We start from the raw sequence: 22,411 nt of genomic DNA, 5'->3' as shown, positions 1-22,411 counted from the left end.
GATGTCTCGGGCTGGAGAGACCTGGGATATTCAAGTTATATGTGGAGAAGATTGAGCACATGACTAGCACACGGGAGACACCAAGATGGTAACTACTGTGATTATGGTCTCCTTTGGACAAATTGAAAACATCTAGACACAGGACATAGCCTGGATTCTTAGGAATCCACACAATTCCTAATAAATGTAAAAAGTTCTGACAGCTAAGCAGTGATACTGTAATTTCTTCTAAGTCAATTTCATTTTTTTATTCTAAAAAAATATAAGCAAAAAAGGGAACATATACGGTCATACTTACCAGCAGGACAAAGAACACAAAAAAGATGAAAGTGATGAAGTAAATGGGTCCCAGGATACGATTGGCTTGCTGAATACCAGCAAAATTAAAATCTCCAAGAACAATTCGAAATTGTGCAAATCTTTGATAGGAAGAAAGGAAAACATTATATCCCCTCATACATAAATGACAACTGATGGGGGTTACCACTGTGTCTAGGAAAATATCCATCCAGCTGCATATGGCATAGGTTCTCTGGTGTTAGTCATGTTAGCACAGTCCTATAAAACTAGGTGTGGAAAGTCGCCCCACAGTTAAGACAAAGTACTTCAATAGCTCAGCGGTGATTCAGGAAATGACAGGCTGCCACATACTGAATGTTCACCTGCAAGATTTGGCCCTTGAGATACCTGCTTACCAATTAATCTTGGCTATAGCTTTCTTAGCCTTTCCTGTGCTCTTCTAAAACTTAGAATACCTGACCTTGTCCAATCAGGATTTTCAACTTGTACCTAGACCCAAGAACCCTAAAATTTCAAATATCAAAAATGTGCTGTTTAAATTATACACCTCTTCTGCTAAAATAAGATGCAACAATTTGTCACTTGCTGAGTCTCAAGTGCTGGTAATGATCCTCAAATATGATCTGGAGTTTTTTTGTTTTCTTTAGTTTTTTTGAAGGAGAGCACATGCCAGCGAGCAGGGAAAGGGGCAGAGGGAGAGGATGAGAGAGAGAAGACTCCCAGCTGAGTGCGGAACCCAACTCAGGGCTCAATCCCAGGACCCTGAGATCATGATCTGAGCCAAAATCAAGAGTCAGATGCTCAACCAATGGAGCCACCCAAGCGCCCCCTGAGGTTTATTTTATTCTCTTCAATAACTGTAAATCTTGGATTTGATGTAAAATAATATTTAAGATATTACAGATCTTCATTTTATTAATACTAAAGGTGGAAAATTAAGAAATTAAGGCTTTGAATGAGCACAGTAGTAGGAGAGGTAGAATTAGGATTATTTAACACCTTATTTTCTCATCATTAATTTGCAATGGCATTGCCAGACATGCCAGGCATATGTTATACATTATGTAGATTATTCATTTTTTTAAGTTGAGAACTGTTTCATTTCATCTTTATTCATATATTAAACAATTAATTTTAAAAGTATTTGGGGGATCCCTGGGTGGCGCAGCGGTTTAGCGCCTGCCTTTGGCCCAGGGCGCGATCCTGGAGACCCGGGATCGAATCCCACATCGGGCTCCTCGTGCATGGAGCCTGCTTCTCCCTCTGCCTGTGTCTCTGCCTCTCTCTCTCTCACTGTGTGCCTATCATAAATAAATAAAAAATTTTAAAAAAAGTATTTGGATCTTTCTTTACAAGTTAAAATGGTTTTCTTAGGAATAATTATCTTTTTAGCTGTAATACAAACACTGAGCAATCTGCGGAAGCAAGTTAGAATTTTGCATAAATGGTGATAAACATAGTTAAGGATTGTTGCTTGGGTTCTGTATTATACCAGCAATTAAATTTCAGCATTATTTTAATTAATGTTAATAGAGCCAACAGTCCCAGGAATCAGATTTAAACTAAATTCCAAAGGAAATGATACCAGATTTAACCTATATTCCAAAGGAGGTCATTGGGTCAGTAGGTTATTAAGTTAGAAAAAGATTTGTCGTTTCCATTTTTAAAACCCAGGTTCCTGAGTTGATCATTTTAAATTAATAACTTAAAAATTACTAATAATTAGATGAAACTAAATTTTTTTTCTTTGTATTATGTGAACAGTACATAGGAAAATAATCTCTGTTACTCTTGCTTTGTAACAGTAACATGCTTCTTTATTACTCATATTTTCTGGAATGGATAACATCTATTTTATGTTTCATATGTATAGCCAGGACTCTAATATTGGACAATTAAAAGAGGAAAAAGCAGTCCGGTTTTTCTAATTATAATAATAATGCATGTTCATGGGAGAAATTTTAGAAAGTACTAAAGAAAAAGTTTTAAAAATTCATAAGCTAATTAGGAATAACCACATTTTGAAAAAAGGAATAACCACATTTGATACTTTTGCCTTATTTGAATATATGTTTGATATATTTTGATGCCATTGTTACTGCTATTAGATGCTTAAAATGAGTTCTTTATTTTATGGGGAAGCCTGGGATGGAATTTTTTAGTAGTATGTAGATACTTTGCTTGATTGGTTTGTCAGTCAAAAGGAGGAAGTCTTCTTATTCCTGGTTGCTTTTGCCCAGCATGTAAAGGGAGCATATAGCTGTAAACAATGAAGGAAGAAACTATGAAAAGAGCCTGGATGTCCATCCACAGATGAATAGATAAAGAAGATGTGGAATATAAATACAATGGAATACTACTTAGCGATCAAAAAAATGAAATCTTGTCATTTGCAATGATGTGGATGGAACTAGAGGCCTTATGCTAAGTGAAATGTCAGAGAAAGACAATTATGATCTCACTCATATGTGGAATTTAAGAAACAAAACAGAGGATCATAGGGGAAGAGAGGAAAAAAAATAAGACAAAACCAGAGAGGGAGGAGACAAACCAGAAGAGACTCTTAATCATAGGAAACAAAGTGAGGGTCGCTGGAGGGGAGGGAGTGGAGGGATGGGGTAACTGGGTGATGTGCATTAAGGAGGGCATTTGATGTGATGAGCACTGGGTGTTATATAAGGCTGATGATTCATTGAATTCTACCTCTGAAACTAATAATACATCATATGTTAATTAATTGAATTTGAATAAGACAAAAAACCAATGAAGGAAGAAAATGTATTTAAAGAAATTGGCTACTTGGACTCAAGAGTTACCTGGAGTTTCATCCTGGGTACCTAAGACACAATTAAATTATACTTAAAGTGTTTATTCAGCCTTTCCTTCTTTTCTTTTCTTTTCTTTTTTTAAAGATTTATTTATTTTAGAGCAAGAGAGAGCAGGGGGGAGGGGCAAAGAGAGAGGGAGCGTCTTAAGCACACTACAGGCTGAGCCCGGAGCCTGACACTGGGCTCGATCTCATGACTCTGAGATCACGACCCTGAGATCATGACATGAGCTGAAACCAAGAGTTGGCCACTTAACTGACTGAACCACCTAGGTACTCCATTTATTCAGCTTTTAATACTGTTTCATAATGTTCTTCTATACAAGATAGAAAAAGATAAGCTGACCTGGAAGAAGAACAAAGTCTCTTAACAAATATTTTTTCCTCTCTGGTATAGGAGATCAAGCTTGATCTGTAATCTTTGAGGTGTATTTATAGGAGAAACGTTAAGGAGGCATCATTTCTCTTCTCCAGAAATTAGCTCATTAACTACAGCTCCCATTCAGCCCTTCTGTATCAGGAAAATATCCAGATACCCCTGCTGTGTAAGTAATGTGAATAACAAAACCCTAACCAATTTGCTGAATGGTTATAATCAGGAGACTTCAAACAATGTAATTGTCATTTTTCTCCTCCTAATTGGAGTTTATCTCCTCCCACCCTCCCACCCTAAGCTAAAAGGAACACCATGACTGCTTTGCATACAGGGTTATGTTGAATGAAAATACTATTTTTACCCTTGGTAACTTTCTATAGTTCTCTTTTACTGAGAAAACTTCCAGCTAACAGATTATTCCATAATAATATATCATTATGGTTAATACGACTTCACATGCCTGGATACTTAGCTATTTCTCAGCATTCTCCAAATATTGCCTAGTCCACTATCTGTCTTCTGTAACTCAAGTTAAACATGTTAGGCCTTCTTGTTCCAGTCTATCTCATACCTTCTCCCACCTGATGTATCTCTACGCCACATTTTCAGTAATTCTTTGCTGACCTATTTTTTACTTTATTCGTTATCTTAATCTCTTACTTGCTGTCAAACCTGCTGTCAAACCAACTAGGGTTTTTTTTTTTTTGTTTATTTTTTATTTTTAAGTAGGGTCCATGTGCAGCATGGAGCCCACTGTGGGCCTCAAATCCACAACCCTGAGATCAAGACCCCAGCCAAGATAAAGAGTCCAAAGCTCAATTGACTGGGCCACCCAGGTGCCCCATGTCAACTAGGTTTTAAATCTCAGTTACTACAATTTTCAGTTTTAGAATTGTTTTTGATACTTTTTCAAATATGTAATTTTTATACTGTCCTGTTCTATAACGATATTTTCTGACTTATGTTTTATTTCTCTAAATATAGGAAGTATTGCATGGTTATTCCAGTATCAGAAGTCTTTGAGTCTGTTGTTTGTTATCTGCTAATTCTTGCTTATGATTTCTTACCCCTTCTGTACCAGGTTGGTTTTGACTATCAATAGTAAGTTATATTTGAAAAATTGCTTGTAGAAGTAATTTGAGACTTAGAATGAATAAACCTTTCTCCAGAGAGGTTTTTTGTTTGTTTCTGCAGATGCACACAGACCTTCTAGCCCAGGACCATCTTAATCCAACTTTAAGACATGAAATTCCCTGGATACTGGGTAATTATGAGGGATTGGTTCACCTTTAACTTGAGGCACTAGCACTTCAGTTTCCTTGCCTGATGTGTGGAGAAGTTCTCAGATAAGCCCTCTCCTTGACACCCCCCAGGCAAGCTCTGGACTTTGCCTTCTGTTTCCTTTCTGGGAGAGGTGGCCAGGAGCTCAGTTTCGTTTCGTTTCTTTTCTTTTCTTTTCTTTTCTTTTCTTTTCTTTCTTTCTTTTTTTTTTTTTTTATAAATTTGTTTTTTATTGGTGTTCAGTTTGCCAACATATAGAATAACACCCACTGCTCATCCCATCAAGTGCCCACCTCAGAGGAGCACAGTTTCTTGACTATTTCTCTGGATCATCAAAAATGCCTTCATGGTGGAGGGTTTGAGGAAGGTGGTGGAGTAAGAAACATTAGGACTTACTAATGTAAGTCCCCACCTAGACAACAATGACATAGGCAGAATTTGGTGTAACTGTTTTGGAGCTCTGGAGCCTAGTTAAGGCTAGAAATGGTCAGGGGATGGCTTAGACAACTTTGGTCTATTTCAGGTTTCAGGTTGGCAAAAACTACCTATCTCCCACCCCCGAGCCCATGGCAGACAGCCATGCATGTATCCCTGGGGCAGCTTGCATGCAACCTCTGGGAGTGAGGGTGGGCAATCAGGACACTGTTCTCCAAACATTAAGGGTCTGTGTTCTGATTGCTGATAGCTCCTTCTGATCGTAGGGGTGCAGACAGAGGTGGGCATATTCCCCTGTCTGTTGCATGTCCCTCTCCCTCTTGCTGAAGAAATGTCCTTGGGATTAAATGGCTGGTGCCCTCCCCTCCTCCTTCATTTTTCCTTTTTTAAAGAAAAGGAGCCAGACATTAAAGACATCAAAAGCAACTGCATATATAGAGGAAATTAGAAAGTCACCATGCATCTCCAAGAAACATGCAGGCTCAGAAAAGACCTAAGAAGACCTTTACATGGGGCACTTGGGTAGCTCAGTTAGTTAAATTTCTGTCTTCGGCTCACATCATGATGCCAGGGTCCTGAGATCGAGCTCTGTGTCGGGATCCCTGCTTCTCCCTCTCCCTCTGCCTGCCACTCCCCCTGCTTGTGCGCATGCATGCTCTCTGTCAAATAAATGAATAAAATTTGTTTACAAAAGAACTTTTACACTTTAGGCTAATCCTCGGTATGAAGACAGTATATAATAATAATAATAATAATAATAATAATAATAATAATAATAAAAACAGGAAACCTGGTGAAGGGCAAGAATCTTATTTCCAGGGTTACCACATTCTGCATTCAAATGTCCAGTTTTCAACAACTAGAAAAGACAGGACATACAAAGAAGCTGGGAACTATGAACCCATCGAAGGAAAAAAATAAACCAACAAAAACTATCCCTGAGAAAAACCAGATGGCAAGCCTACTAGACAAAGACTTTAAAACAGCCATCTTAGAGATGCTCAAAGAACTCTAAGACATGGAGGAAGTCAAGAAAATGGTTTATGAACAAAATGGAAATATCTATAAAGATATAGAAAACCAAAAGAAACCAAGAGGAAATTGTAGAGCTGAAAAATACAATAATTGACATCAAAGTTCATTAGAGGGAGTCAGAGGGATATTTGAGTAGGCAGAAGAAAAAAAAATCAGTGAACCTAAAGATAGGATGATTGATATTATCAAGCCTGGGAAACAGAAAGGAAGAAGATTGAAGAAAAATGAACAGAGCCTCTGGGACACCATCAAGAGACCAACATATCCTAAGGACATGAAAAGATGCTCCATATCACCAACCATCAGGGAAATGCAAATCACAACCACAATGAGATATCACCTCACACCCATTAGGATGTCTACTATTAAAAAAAAAAAAAAAAAGCAGCCCAGAAAATAACAAGTGTTGATGAGGATGTAGGGAAATTGAAACCCTGGTGTACCATTGGTAGGTATGTAAATGATGTGGCCACTGTAGAAAACAGTATGGTGGTTCCTCAAAAAAATTTAGAATAGAATTTCCATGGGATTCAGCAATTCCACCTCTGGGTGTACACCGAAAAGAATTGAAAGCAGAGTCTCGAAGAGATTTGTATGCCCATGTTCATAGAAGCATTATTCACAAAAGCTAAGACTTGGAAGAAGTCCACGTGGCTATTAACAGATTAATGGATAATCAAAATGAGATTTATATATAGAATGGGATATTATTCAGCTTTAAAAAGGGAGGAAATTCTGACATATTGCTCAGCACTGATGAATCCTGGAGACATGCTAAGTGAAGTAAATCAGTTATGAAAAGACAGATACTGTATGATCCCACTAAGAACCTAGAGTTAATAAGAGGGACACACACACACACACACACAACGTAGAATGGTGGTTACTGGGGAAGGGGACATGGAGAATTCTTGATTAATAGGCATAGTTTCAGTTTTACAAAAGGAAAAGAGTTCTGGAGATGGATTGTGGTGATGGTGGCACAATATGAATGTGCTTAATATCACTGAATTGTACACTTAGAAATGGTTAAGTGCAAATGAAGAGACTGAATATTGACTATTTGAGACTAAAAATATAAAATATTTATCTGCAAATGAAGAGACTGAACTAAATTAATCCCAAAGATCCTTTCCAATGTCAAACAGCCTATAATCTGCGAAGTTTAATTAGCTTTCTCATGAGTGAATTATGTTTGCAGTTCCTACTTCTTGGTCCTTTCCTAGGATCTTATTTCAAGCATTACTTAATAATAAAATGTAGTAGTATTGGACATTGAATATAAATGCAGTAATTTAAAGAACCTGGAGGGATGCCTGGGTGGCATATATATTTTAACACAATAAAAGAAATTCTTATCAACTTAAAGAAAAGCCTTTGGGGCAAGAGAAGCCTTGGATGCTGAGCTTAGTTCTCTGGGTTCTTGCTCTTTGGTTCTGATCCACTATCTATTTTTTTGGTTAGTTCTTCAATGTTATTTGATTTTGTCTAGCTTTTTATTTTTATTTTATTTTTTACTATTTTATTTATTTATTTGAGAGAGAGAGAGCTAGCTAGAGAGCACAAGCAGGGGGAACGACAGAAGGAGAGGGAGAAGCAGTCTCCCCACTGAGCAGGGAGCCCAACTTGGGGCTTGATTCCAGGACCCTGGGATCATGATCTGAGCTAAAGGCAGACACTTAACTAATGGAGCCATCCAGGTGCCCCTCATCTAGCTTTTTAAATTGTCTGAATGGAGGTTGATCTGAATAACCTAGCACATTATTACCAAAAGCAGAAGTCCCTTCATTAATGCAATCTAAAGTTGTCTACCTATTTATTCTGCGCCTTATACTTCCTTTCTTCCTCACTATATCAAGTAAGACCAATTTCCAGGTTCTTTATTTTATTTTTTAATTTTTAAAAAAGATTTTATTTATTTATTCATGAGAGACCCAGAAAGAGGCAGAAACACAGGCAGAGGGAGAACCAATGCGTGACTAGATCCCCTGGGATCATGACCTGAGCCGAAGGCAGACACTCAACCGCTGAGCCACCCAGGCATCCCTCCAGGTTCTTTAAATTACTGCATTTATATTCAATGTCCAATACTACTACATTTTATTATTAAGTAATGCTTGAAATAAGATCCTAGGAAAGGACCAAGAAGTAGGAACTGCAAACATAATTCACTCATGAGAAAGCTAATTAAACTTCGCAGATTATAGGCTGTTTGACATTGGAAAGGATCTTTGGGATTAATTTAGTTCAGTCTCTTCATTTGCAGATAAAGAAATAATGGTCTAGGGACACCCAGGTTGATGGGTGGTTGAGCATCTGCCTTCGGCTCAGGGCATGATCCCATGGTCCTGGTATCGAGTCCCACGTCGGGCTCCCTGCATGGAGCCTGCTTCACCCTCTGCCTGTGTCTCTGCCTCTCTCTCTCTGTCTCTCATGAATAAATAAATAAAATCTTAAAAAAAAAAAAAAAGAAATAATGGTCTAGAAAAGTTGAATAGCTGGTGGCAGAATTGGAGAGTAGAACTATATCCCCTTGGTTCCTAGTCCACTGATTAATAAAGGATTCCAGAAATTATTATGGTATTTCTTAGAACTGGCACTTCAAGGATTTCCATGTGGATGGTGAAGAGAGAGCAACCTAAAACGTTTCTTTAGACCAAAGTTCTCCCAAAACCAAGTAAAAGGGAATCGACAAGTAATTTTTTCTAACCTAAAGAAGTTTCTTGCAGTTTTCCTCAAGGCTGTATGCTAATATGCACTGCAAATTTTCAAAAGAGTGATGCCAAATTTGAAAAACTTATTTAAATATGAAGCCACTTCCCCCCAATCTTGATCTAAGTTACACAGAACATATTTTGAGAATTGATATTTCAGACTATTGTAATTTTCTTACACAAACAGAACTTACTTTACCCAAAAAGGAGAGCAAATTTATTTAAATTATTCACTTAAAAAAAAAAAAAAAAAGCCTGAATACTTTCTAAGGATTCTACCTGGTAAGTGGTATAAGTTCATTGCATGCTGATTGCTTTATGTGTATAAAAATATTTTCAAAACACAGCTTTGCCAGGTCAGCAAAGAACAATCAGGTGAGTATCAGTAAAAGGATTCTGAAGGTAGAGCCCTTAAAGAAAAACATTTAAGCTTTCTTTTCTCCAGACAATAAATATCATAGAGACATAGAGGCCAATTTCTGTTATATCTGATAAAATTTTTACCAGTGAAAAATTATTTTTCTAACTTGACCTCTTAACATTTAAAAAATGGACTGTACTATCCATTTGGATCTTTTAATGCTAAATACTACTTTGAGTGTGACCAGGTATTTTGCTATCAGTGAAAATAAAAAGCCAAATCTAAATTTATTAAAACATATGTTACTACTTATTATAGGCCTTTCCATGATTTTTCTTTCTTAGAAGCTAGTAAATACAATTACATTTACACTAGCAGCTTACATGGCATTTTGAAAAGTGGAAAAGTCGTCAACTTGTGATCCAAAAACGAGAAATCCTAACTGAGCATAAGCAAAGAATATTATAAAAAACATGATGGCAAATCCTACTATGTCTTTGAGACAGCGAGACAAGGTTGATGACAGCTGAGACATTGTCTTATTAAAGCTTATAAATTTGAATATCTGAAAAAGAACAAAGTTAATTGAAACAAGAATAATATAATTATTTAGAGTGAGTAAAATTAATTTCAGAAAAAAATTGCTTCAAATTAAAGGAAGTACTTAATGATAGGAGTGTTTGAGGATTTGCCCGCAATCATTGCAAGGCCAAGCTACTTTTAAAATTACTTTGTAGTTAAGAAAATCCTTCCCCTCCCCCCTAATTTGCAGCTTTAGTTCCTGTTTTGCTATCCAATACAGTAAAAAATATATCTGGTGTATTTAATATAAATTATAAATACCTTTATCCATGCAAAAAAGATGGTGATAGCAATTACATTGTTGTAATAAGTGTGCCAATATGCAAGAAAATAGAAGTCTGAATATTTTTCAGTATTTTTTAACAGGTCTCCAAGTAAGAGAAAAATTTGTACATTACAGTATATGTTGAAGGTAACAGTCACAAAACACAACTGAGTGGAAAAATAAGAAAAGTTAAATTAGAGACAATTTCTACTTCTAAATCTCCTGCAGCCTATGAACAGACACAGGAAAAAGTTCCCCAGAAGTTTAACAAAAAAGAAGGGAGAATTAAGGTGAAGGCTTTTACATGAATGGAAATAAACCTCAACTTAAGTTTATGATAGCATCAGGATCACAAAAGTATAAAAATACTGATCACCTGACCAACCTAATCTATCTGCCTGAGTCATGAAACACAAATTTATATAATATTCTGATAAGACTGCATTTCTGCCTCATGTAACTATGTGATTCTTAGAAGCCTATTTTTATTTGTCTTTCATTCCAATGTAGTTGACAGGTAGTGTTATATTAGTTTCAGGTGTACTGTGTAGTAGTTCAACACGTCCATACACATGATACCTAAAAGTTTAATATCTTCTACCTTGCCACACTAAAAAGAATTTTTCCTGTGGGGGAAAAAAAAAAAAAGCCCTTTGAGAGCTCTTTGACAATTCTTCTGGAAGAGGATTTCAGAACTAGGGTATGTCAGGCATCACAGCTTTCTAACTGTCATGAAAATCTTCCTTTAACATCCTTGGCCTGAAATGATCATAGTTAAACATTCAATGTCATGTTGTGTGTTAAATGCTAAATGAGGACACCAGAGATGTAGATGGAACATTTCCTCACTATGAGAAACTTTTTTTTTTTAAAGATTTTATTTATTTATTCATGAGAGACACAGAGAAAGAGAGAGGCAGAGACACAGGCAGAGGGAGAAGCAGGCTCCACGCAGGGAGCCTGACGTGGGACTCGATCCTGGATCTCCGGGATCACGCTCTGGGCTGAAGGTGGCGCTAAACCGCTGAGCCACCCATGCTGGCCAAGAAACTTTTAATCTCATTTTGAGAAACAAAACCTGTATCCTGGATTGGCTCTAAGTGTCAATAGGAGCGTAGAAGCCAGAAATGTTTGTTCATTGTTCCTAAGACTAATGTCTTGCCATCTGCCGACCTCTTTGTATTTTAGTACGTTCCAGTGATGAGAACTGGCAGTTTCTGGAATTTCTTTCAGAGACTGTCTCCCCAGTCCTGGTGTTCTCTGTACCTAGGAGCTACCCTCTGTTGCTCACTACCACCTGCCCCTCCTCTCAGTATTCTTTCTAGGCTTGATTTTGCATATTCTTTCAAAATTCAGTGTAAAGAGGAAAGTGGATTAAAGCAACATAGCAGAGCACATGTCCAAAAATAACCACAATTTTCAACATGAGGTGCTATAAGAAACACATTTTTTTTGAGGGGAGGGAGACCTGTACACATTAAATCCTAATACCTATACAATCACCTGTTCTTCTAAGTTTATGCTGATTATTTCAAGGATCAAATCAGGAAGGAAAAAAGAAATAAGACTTCTAGGGATCCCTGGGTGGCTCAGTTTGGCCCAGGGCGTGATCCTGGGGTCCTGGGATCAAGTCCTGCATCGGGTTCCCTGCATGGAGCCTGCTTCTCTCTCTGCCTGTGTCTCTGCCTCTCTCTCTCTCTCTCTCTCTGTGTCTCTCATGGGTAAATAAATAAAATATTTTATTTTATTTTATTTATTTTTTTAAATAAAATATTAAAAAAAAAATAAGACTTCTTAGTTTTGGAAGCATACTAATGGTGTGACAGTTCTTTTTATGATCGATACTTGCAGCTTTTAAAGTAAGTCCCAGATGAACAGAAAATCCTGCTTTTTATACCTCCCTCCCTGGAGAGTTCAGATGTGATTCCCTCCAACCATACACAGGAATGTATACTTACCACCAAGAGTAGTAATTCTAGCCAGTTCCAAACACTTTTGAAATAGGCAGACTTAAATTCTCTTATTTTTTGGGCTTCTTGTGTTGTGAAGACAATAAGAAAAATACAAAATGTGATTTCACAGGAAGCAATGATATAATCATAGTAGCTAACGTATCTGAGGAGCTTCACAGAATAAAACTGCCAGGAAGTAATTATTCCTCCGGTTGCCGGGAATTCTGCCGCCAATCTGTAAAATTAGGTTGTGAGGGTGACTGTGCATTTATTTCAAGCATTTCGATTTCAGTGCCTAGCTCAGTGTGAAACTTCTGGGATGATGTGTACTGTAATAATCGGTTATTTTGTACAAAATATGTCCTCTTGGGATCATGTTGTTTAATACACACGGAATTCTAGTGCACTCACTTATCTTTTTAATGGCTCCGCTTCTTTTGTACTCTGAATATTCAGTGGCCAAAGACCAATGTACTTGAGAAAAGATGTGATTTTAGCCAGACATTCTTTCTACTCTGTGTTCAGCTTGCTTGGTCATAACAGGGAATAAATACTATTTTATCTCCACAGGAGAATGAGATGATGTTCAAGAAAATGCTATACTGTTACTTACTGGTTTTTTTTGTTGTTGTTGTTTTTAAGATTTTATTTATTAATGAGAAACAGAGAAAGAGGCAGAGACACTGGCAGAGGGAGAAGCAGGCTCCATGCAGGGAGCCCGACGTGGGACTGGATCCCAGGTCTCCAGGATCAGGCCCTGGGCCTAAGGCGGCGCTAAACGGCTGAGCCAACTGGGCTGCCCACTGTTACTTACTGTTATTAATCAGTACTCCTCCCCCACCCCGCCCAGAATACATAATTCTTGAATATTTCAGAAAAGGAAAATACCCTCTCCCCCTTTAGATTATCAGAGACATGTCTTGCTTCTAAGGGTCAAGATTACATATTCTACTAAAACAAATGTTTCTTGTTTACTTTAGGCACACGATGTTGGATTCAAGGATCTACAGGCAAATACAAGGATAAAAATGAATTCCAACACTAAATTTAAAGGTTTTGAAGTTGTTCACTGTATGTCTAATCTTCTCTGTAACTTCAAATAACTAAGAATTGGCAGTAATTTAAGGAACCCAGTATCTCTATCACAATGTAATTATTCCGACTGTTACTCCTATATTAGCAAATACTGGTAGTGGAAGAAGGTGCTGCCAAAAAACCCCAAAAACCAGTTAAAGAGAAAACAGAACTGTTTGTTTTTGCTTTGCATGTAGTAGGTGTGGAATGGTGAGTGAGTGCAGTGAGAGGAATTCAAGATTTTGATCTGAAGTTGTACACTCGTGGAAAGGGAAAAAAAGAACAGCATTCAGTTCAGTTTGCCAGACATGTTTACAAAAGGAAAATCAATGGATAAAGTCTTAAGTAACGTGTTCCCATATAACTACTTACTAGGTATACAACCCGTTTAAAGTTTCAAAATCTGGTTTCTAAAAAGTAGCATTTAAGACAGAAACATAGAATAAGCAGAAACCCCGGAGACAGGAAAGCTGCACTTAGTCTAGTGTAACAAGGAGTTCTCCACATGATTTTAAGCCAGTTATCCCAATGTTTTTCCTCATATTTAAAACATAAAAATGATTTGTATTCTTCACTTTATTCTGAGCAGGACTGTTGGAAAAAGTGATTAATGTTGGTAAAAAAGCTCTGATTTAATAAATTTATTTAAAAAATAAAAATAAAATCTTTTAAAAAACTAAAAAAAAGAAAAAAACTCTGATTCCCTGAAAGAAGAGAAAAAAACTATAAATGACATAATGTCCATTGGCTACTTAAGACAATCGATTTGTTTTATTCATTTTATTCATTTTTCCAGATTTTAAAGGCCATGGTTGTGTTTCACTGTCCCTGTTGAACAAAATCCCCTTATCAGAGTAGACACCAATTCCATATTCCATTCAGAGTAAAAATGTAAGACTCATGGGAGAGATGTAAGGCTCACTGAGATTTCAGTAGATACTACTGTTTGCTTGTCTAGTGGTCATTATCCCATTCCTCTTTTCTAACAGAACCCTGATTGTATCAGGTATCCACTCATTCCCAGATCACTCAGAGGAAGCTGATTCAACCTGATCCAATCATGGATCAATGGATCCATGGATCAAACAGATCCAATCATGGTAATCCTCTTTCCTTTGTCAGTGTTTGATTCTAGAACATGGGCCTAAAGCCAATTAACATGGTCCACGTTAGGCAAATGACCTAAGATCATCAGACTAATGGAAAGAATTTTTCTCTTTAGAGGGTTCTCTCCCCCTGCCTTCTCTTTCTCCTTTTTCTCCTCCACCACCTCCTCCTTTTCCTCATAAGGGAATACCTCTTATCATCTTCCCTGGGTCCAAATCACCTGGGTGTGTCCTTCTCATGTAATGATAGAAATGCAAGGGAACAGGTTTAAAATACAAACTCATTTCAAACTTCTGCTTGTATCTCATCTGTTCCCATTCTGTTGACCACATCCAGTCACAAGGCTGAGCCCAGCATCAGGAGCTGGGTGTAAGTGTACCTGGCCTTGGGTGGCAGAGCACTGCAAGGTTACATGGCAAAGATGTGAAGAATGGGGGCCATTTTTGCAAATCACCACAGGCTCTAATCATTTCTAGGATATGGGCTATTGGTGTATATTGTTTGGAACTTATATTGTTCATTCTTGAGACAAAAATTAATAACTTAATGAAGAAGCTCATTCTGAAAGGACATCAACAGATTTGAATGATCTAGAGGAAGAAATCAAGACTAAATGTTAGATCTGCACAGCTGCAGAATGACAATAGGACTATATATCATTAATATAAAACATACTATAATTCTCCATTTTCTTGAATATATCTCAAAACAGTGAAACAATGAATATGATGTTGCTTTACCATAGTTTTCATTATTGGCATAACTACATTATATTTGAGGCTTATGATTTCTTTTTTTAAGTAGGCTCCAGGCCCAGTGTGGAACCCAACATGGTGCTTGGACTCATGACTGTGAGATCAAAGCCTGAGATGAGATCAAGAGTCAGATGCTTAACCAAATGAGCCACCCAGGCACCCCTGGGGCTTATGATTTAAATCTCAGTACACACACAAACTGGAAACCCTAATGAGGTATCTGGATGTTATATATGCATGCATGTATTTGAAATAGGCTACACACCAATGTAGGGCCCAAACTCATGACCCTGAGATCAAAAGTCCTCTGCTTCAGTGACTGAGCCAGCCAACCACCCCTTTGGAAGCTTTTTAAATTCAAGAGGCTAATAAAGAGGTTTTGAGTTACTTACCTGATAATGCAAAACAGGTTTACATTAGCATTGTATAATGAAAAATCAATAAAAATAACTCTAGTCCCTCTTGTGATCCAGCTGTTCAGTTTAAGGTCAACGAACTTGTTTTTTGTTTCAGATTTTGATTTTGATAAAGTGAAAATAAATCCCCCATTTTGGTAAACACCAACAAATCCCCAGTGCCAAGGGGAGGAACTAGTAGGAGCAGCATACTTCCATCTGTTAGGTATAAAAAGAATAATGGAGAGACGAGAAAGCCTGACTGAGATGTATTCTAAGAATTTACGGTACCTTAAAAAAAAAAAAGCAGTATTAAGTTTATAAGTATTATAGTAGTTTTGAAGCAAGACAATGAGTTAAGGATTTAGTATGTTTTCATTTTTTAGTGTTTAGTGTGGACAACACACTGGACTAGATGCTATGAGAAAAGGTTTTAAAAAAATCCATCTGTTGCCTCAAGGAATTTATAATCTAGAAAACCATGACTGAGTTTTTTTTTTTCTTTAATACATGTTTCTGTTGTCTTATGAGATCTTTAGTCTTTTTGTAGGACAAGAATATCAAGCACTATGATTCAGAAATACTGGTCTCCATACAGTAAAAGAGGAGCTTCGTAGTCTGTCTTCTACAGGTCATATGCCATGTATAAATGTCAATAAACAAGGGCTTTCCTACAATGTCTAGATCGTTAAATAGGTATTTTAATGAAAGTTCATAAATCAAAGTAAAATATGCATAACTGAATTTTGTTTCCATCTATTTATTTATTTATCAAGAACGAGCAAGCACATGTGAGGTGGGGAGGGGAAGAGGGAGAGAGAGAGAATCCCAAGTGGACTCCATGCTTAGTGTGGAGCGGGAGGCTGGTCTGATCCCCCAACCCTGAGATCATGACCTGAGCTGATATCAAGAGTCCCATGCTCAACTGAATGAGCCATCCAGGCGCCCCATCTTTTCTACTTTTAATTATGGGATATCAAAAAATAAAGTCTTGACTCCTCATTTAAGTCCTTGTTCGGTCTCCCCAAACAGGATTTGAATGATTTCCCAAAGGTGCACTGCACTGCTTAAACTCATTTTTCTATTAATATTAATAGTACTGTGTTTGTTTTCAGGAGGGGGGAAAAGTGATACCACTAAGAAAAAATACTCAGATTTAATGAAAATTCCATTGTATTTTTGAGTGTTTTCCACATGGTTGTTAAACTGGAACAAAAACATTTGTTACACCAATCCTCTCCTACTTCCAATTTTTTATGTTTTTAATTAGTGAATGTTACATTTTAGATAGACAAACATGCCCAGACTGATGCTTATTTTGGTTGTTAGGGAATAACAAGTACTGTAATTCCAAATCTGTGGTGTTAATTTTGGTATTTATTTATTTTTAAATATTTTATTTATTTATTCATAAGAGATAGAGAGGCAGAGACACAGGCAGAGGGAGAAGCGGGCTCCCTATGGGGAGTCCGATGCGGAACTCGATCCCAGGATCCAAGGATCATGCCTTGGGCCGAAGGCAGACAGTCTACTGCTGAGCCACCCAAGTGTCCCTAATTTTGATATTTAAATTAATTGTAGTTGTTTGTGGAGATTTTGGAATAATAGAATACCTAACAGATTAGTTTTCAGATTCCAATTTAAGATGTGCAATTGAATAACTGATTTATTTTGTAATTTTTCATTGAAAGAGTAGTATATAGTACTGTAGTATCTAAGATAATGTGTCACCATGCTTTTGAGTTTATTAGATTTCTAAGAATTATACAAGCACTTTATTATTCTAAAGTATAACCAAAAACTTAACACAAAGAAAAAATGAGTCAACAAAAACTGCAAAGCAGTGATTAATCTTGGGGCTACAGAAGAGGTTGTTGAAGAAAAGCAATGTAATCATTGCTCATATTTATAATATAAACATTGACTAATGATTAGCAAAAATTAAGATCTAACTACAGGCCAAGAGAAATGGGAAGTTATGTGTAGAGGGAGGGACACAGGACAGACACCTTTTATGACGGAGACAACAGATACATATAACTGTAAAATCAAGTAACAGCAGGATAAGCACATCATTTAGAAATAGGAAGTACACCAGAAGAAATAACTAGAAGAGCTCAAAGAAGCTGCTTCTAGAAAATTGTATCATTTTGATAAATATTACATTAAAAAATTTGTTCCCTCTCCCTATGATTTTCATAGGATCATAAAAGCAATGATACCAGAATCTTCTGTATTAAGGGGAGGCAATGTCAGTGGTTTTGGGTTTTATGTTTTCAGTATAGACATGAGTGTACATCAGCATTAGCCTCAGCCAATTTGGAGAACACTGCTGTAATATCTTTAGAAGACATCATCAAATGCAATGCCTTCAGAGCATAACTGCTCCTCTTCCATATTGGCAGTAACACAAGATATCACTGAAGTGAGCCAGAGTGAGGAAGGAGGAAAGCAGCAGGGCACACCTAAGATACTCCCTAGGGGTCCCAAGACACTTTTGGGATGTGTTTGAGGGAGTCTGGTCAGAGACAGAAAAACTGATTGAGTATTGTAAAAGCAAAAATGGATGCTTTACCTTATGTCCAAAATGACTTAGCACTTCACACTCTGTTAGAAAAAATACTCTTAATATCCTTTGGTAATCAAAATAACACATTCACTCTTACTTTTCTAAACACCGCTCCTTCCTTTGATACTATTATTAAAATAGTCTCCTTACCTGTCAGACCATTGTTGGTATTATTTGGAAAAAATATATATTTTCCTAATTTTTTAAAAAACATACAATGGTAAGATGTTAGAAAAAGTTACATTACTTACTCAGTTTCCTGTTTAAGGCCAAATTCATCCATGTCTTCACTTTTAGAAGTATATTTATCATAACATTCATTCATCAAAGACTGAAAAGATGAATAGACTTTGCATGTGTTGTTGCGAACTTTTAGTTGACGAACTCTGGGGACTCCTAAAAGTATGTTCTCATAGTAGATGCGACTGCTGTTCTTTAAATCATACAACGTCTTGTTAGTGTACCATGAGTCCCAGTACAGACCTTCCAAAAGGGGTCCTTCCATAAACTTCATATAGAAAGATAAATGTTATAGGAAAAATATTTTCATGTCAATTGTATAAGAGAATCTACATTCAAAATGTTATCTTAAGACCATGAAAATCAGTGATTTTCAGGAGTATGAAAACTACTGACCAAGTCACCACTAGTATTAAAGGAAATGAATTCAATGATGATAATGAAGATGGTTAACATTCACTAAGCTCTGTGTACTATGCATTGCTCTAGCATTGCCATTTAAGGCCATTTAAGGATTTTTAAAATTACAAATATTAATTCATTTAATTTCACAACCCTTCTTCTCTGTTTGAGGGTATATTGAAAACTGTCCCCAATACATGAGTATATAAACCCATAGTCACACACTCATGGTGTCATGGCCACAAATCATGACTTCCCCTCAAAGTTGTCTGTTCTCCTTTCCCACCAGCTCCAGTGGTGATGACTGCTACTCCTTCCTGGCTTTGCCCTTGTAAGAGATCCTAAACCCAGGATTCTGTTTTTTCTCTCCTGCATTTGTCTTGTCATTGGCCATGCATACTTCAAGACAGCACGATGAAAAAAAGCAGGGTGAACTCTATTCCTAGTCTTGGGGAAGATCTCCTTGTTCTTTTCTATTTCATCTGGCCTATACAAATGACCTCTAATCATCTGCTTCTCATCTCGAACTTCCCCTCTAACACTAAAGAAGGACCCTGCCTCCTTCCTAAGTTTCAGATTCCCAGCATGGCATTCATAATTTGACCTCTGTTCAATTCATAGTTTGGCCTGTTTTTTTAAACCTCATTTTCTATATTCCTATAATGCCAAACATAGCTCCATGTGTAGAATTACTTATAGCACATAACCTAAAACGCCCTCCTGGTATGCATCCTTGAAAACGCAACTGAATTGTAATCAACTCTGGAAAACCTTCCTATCTCTTCCTTATATGTCCTAATGTTTGTGAGTTGGTACCTGAAAATTCCATTCTCTTAATTGTTCTTTCCTAATAATGTGAGCATCTTGCTAAGTTAAATGTAATGGAAAAAACAAATCTATTCCAAAGCTGAAGGAGTTATACTCTCACATAATTAAAAACACTATAAAGTTATATTTTGCATATGTACTTTATTATTATACTTGATTGTATACTGTACACTACTGTAATACACACAGTACAGGGCTGTATACCAAAATTATATACATTTCACTTAATGGGCCATTTAAGGATTTTTTTAAAGTTTTACTTTTTTATTAATCTCTACACCCAAAGTGAGGCTTGAACCCATAGCCCGGAGACCAAGAGTTCCATGCCCTTCCAACTAAGCCAGTGAGGCATTCACACTTAAGGATTTTTTTTTTAAAAGATTTTATTTATTTACTCATGAGAGACAGGCAGAGAGAGAGACAGAGAGACAGAGAGATAGAAGAGGCAGAGACACAGGCAGAGGGAGAAACAGGCTCTATGCAGGGAGGCTGACATGGGACTCGATCCCAGGTCTCCAGGATTAGGCCCTGGGCTGAAGGCGGCGCTAAACCGCTGAGCCACTGGGGCTGCCCCACACTTAAGGATTTTTTAAGAATAATTTTCACTATATACAATTACAGTGTGACACATATCCTAACCTCACATAAGCAAGTCTACTATTTTCCAAATAATAATGTTAAAAAGGATAATTTTTTAAATTATGCAATGATAATGTTAAAAAAGGGATAATTTTTAAAATTCTAAGAACTCTGTTACAATGAGAGCATACGTTCTCAATATACACTGATTGGCTGATTCTAAAAGTTTAAAGGAACGATATTCATTTTTATTCATTCCTTCAACAAATGTCTCCAGTGCCTATTATGTGTGCCAAGAGTTAGTTTATGCAATACCAAAAGCTACTTCATTCTCAGTCACATGATACCTTACCTTCCAAAAATCAGTTATGCTGCGTATAGATTTAAAGTTGGTTCTTTCATCACCAGGCACAGAAGTGTCCAAAAATAAAGATGACATAACTTTGTTTAAGTAATACATATGTGGGTTTACCATCCCAAAAGTCACTAAAGAAAAGAATTTTTGTTTAAAAATTTATTTTTAAAAACTGTTTATCAGGATTAAAAATTAAATTTTGTTCCCCATTTTGTTTCGAAAATTCAAATTTTTTGACTAATTATAAAAGTAATTAAAAAAGGAAACAGAAATATACAAAACAGGAAGAAGTTGCTAGACTTAGGTTTAGCATGTATTCTTCAGATATTCCCATATGCCTACACATTTATAAAGAAAATAAATTTATTTTTACAGAAATGAGATCACATTATGCATACTATTCTCCAAGCTTTTTCTCTATTTTGAGTAGACAATGTAATGTAGTGAATAAAGCTATGGACTCTAAATTCAAACAGATAATGATTTGAATCCTAACATAAGGATGACATCTCCTCCCTCATAGTTTTGAGAAGTGAGGTAATGCATATGGAACATTTAAAACCATGTTTTGGCATATGATAATAATTTTAAAAATTAACTAGTATTTGTTCTATTTCAAGGGTAGGTGGGTAGGTTTTATAGCAGGGTCTTTCTTTTTTTTTTTTTTTTTAATTTATGATAGTCACAGAGAGAGAGAGAGAGAGAGGCAGAGACACAGGGAGAGGGAGAAGCAGGCTCCATGCACCGGGAGCCCGATGTGGGATTCGATCCCGGGTCTCCAGGATCGCGCCCTGGGCCAAAGGCAGGTGCCAAACCGCTGCGCCACCTAGGGATCCCCAGGGTCTTTCTTCAGTATGACTATTTAGTCATATTTAGACCTATTTAGGTCTTTTTTTTTTTTTGCTAGAAGCCTTTTAGTTTTTACCAATATCTATCTTCAACATTATTCTATAGTATATAAGCCTATGCCATACTTTATAATGTTCCATATTATTTCATTGTAAATACCAAAATGTTAAACAAATCCTCTTTTTTTTTTTTTTTTTTTTACAAATCCTCTGTTGATAAAGATTTAAGTTGCTTTCAGTTCTTCCTAATTATAAAGATTTTTTAAAATGTTTCTGAATAGTGAGATTTTTTTTTTTTTTCTTTTTTTTTTTAATATTTTTATTTATTTATTTAGGATAGTCACAGAGAGAGAGAGAGAGGCAGAGACACAGGCAGAGGGAAAAGCAGGCTCCATGCACCGGGAGCCCGACGTGGGATTCGATCCCGGTCTCCAGGATCGCGCCCTGGGCCAAAGGCAGGCGCCAAACCGCTGCGCCACCCAGGGATCCCTGAATAGTGAGATTTTGATTTTTATATTTTTCCATTCCCTTAATGTTCTGTAAGAAGCATTTATTTATTTTTTTTTTTAAATTTTTATTTATTTACTTATGATAGTCACAGAGAGAGAGAGAGGCAGAGACATAGGCAGAGGGAGCAGCAGGCTCCATGCACCGGGAGCCCGATATGGGATTCGATCCCGGGTCTCCAGGATCGCGCCCTGGGCCAAAGGCAGGCGCCAAACCGCTGCGCCACCCAGGGATCCCTGTAAGAAGCATTTAAAAACCAGTCTAAGTTGTCTTAATTTATAAGATCTAGAATTGTCTTTTTAATCAAGATCTTACTCAAACTCACTCCTACTCCAACTAGTTAGCTGATAACATAATTGCCAGTATGCAGGCCATATCAACGTGAGAGAAGTCTGGCCAATGAGCTTATACCTACTATTTGCTGGGTGCTCTAATGATGAGGTGCTCTTTACTACTGAGTCAGTCAATGCTCTTGACCCACAGAAAGGAGAAATGCAGATTGAGATGTTTTCCCAGTCTCCTTAAAGATTTGCATTGATCCATACATACCTTCTGCGACTCAACACCAGCATATTTTACTAACTGTGCAATAGGCCAGAGAAAGAACAAAGCAGACACCAGGAC

At 36.9% G+C, this 22,411-nt stretch overlaps 1 protein-coding gene across 10 annotated transcripts in view; it reads right to left on the bottom strand.

Annotated features, from left to right (window-relative positions):
• The window catches only part of PKD2L2 (polycystin 2 like 2, transient receptor potential cation channel), a 34,398-nt gene that overhangs the window by 10,680 nt on the left and 1,307 nt on the right, over positions 1-22,411 (bottom strand). For 5 of the 10 annotated variants that reach the window (XR_012037910.1, XR_012037909.1, XR_012037911.1 and 2 more), the window contains exons 3-9: positions 20,430-20,563; positions 18,280-18,536; positions 15,457-15,750; positions 12,135-12,363; positions 10,173-10,343; positions 9,713-9,894; positions 299-419 (exon numbers count right to left, since the gene is read on the bottom strand). Coding sequence is in view for 7 of the 10 variants with exons in the window: in XM_072841143.1 (XP_072697244.1) it covers positions 299-419; positions 9,713-9,894; positions 10,173-10,343; positions 12,135-12,363; positions 15,457-15,750; positions 18,280-18,536; positions 20,430-20,563 (1,388 nt within the window). In the remaining 3 variants the exon portion in view is untranslated. The remainder of the gene's footprint in view (positions 1-298; positions 420-9,712; positions 9,895-10,172; positions 10,344-12,134; positions 12,364-15,456; positions 15,751-18,279; positions 18,537-20,429; positions 20,564-22,411) is intronic. The other 5 variants (XM_072841145.1, XM_072841144.1, XM_072841142.1 and 2 more) reach the window with 4 other exon arrangements.

This window comes from Canis lupus, chromosome 10 (assembly GCF_048164855.1).
Source record: "Canis lupus baileyi chromosome 10, mCanLup2.hap1, whole genome shotgun sequence".
Lineage (NCBI taxonomy): Eukaryota > Metazoa > Chordata > Mammalia > Carnivora > Canidae > Canis > Canis lupus.
This window is presented reverse-complemented; position numbering and strand designations above follow the sequence as displayed.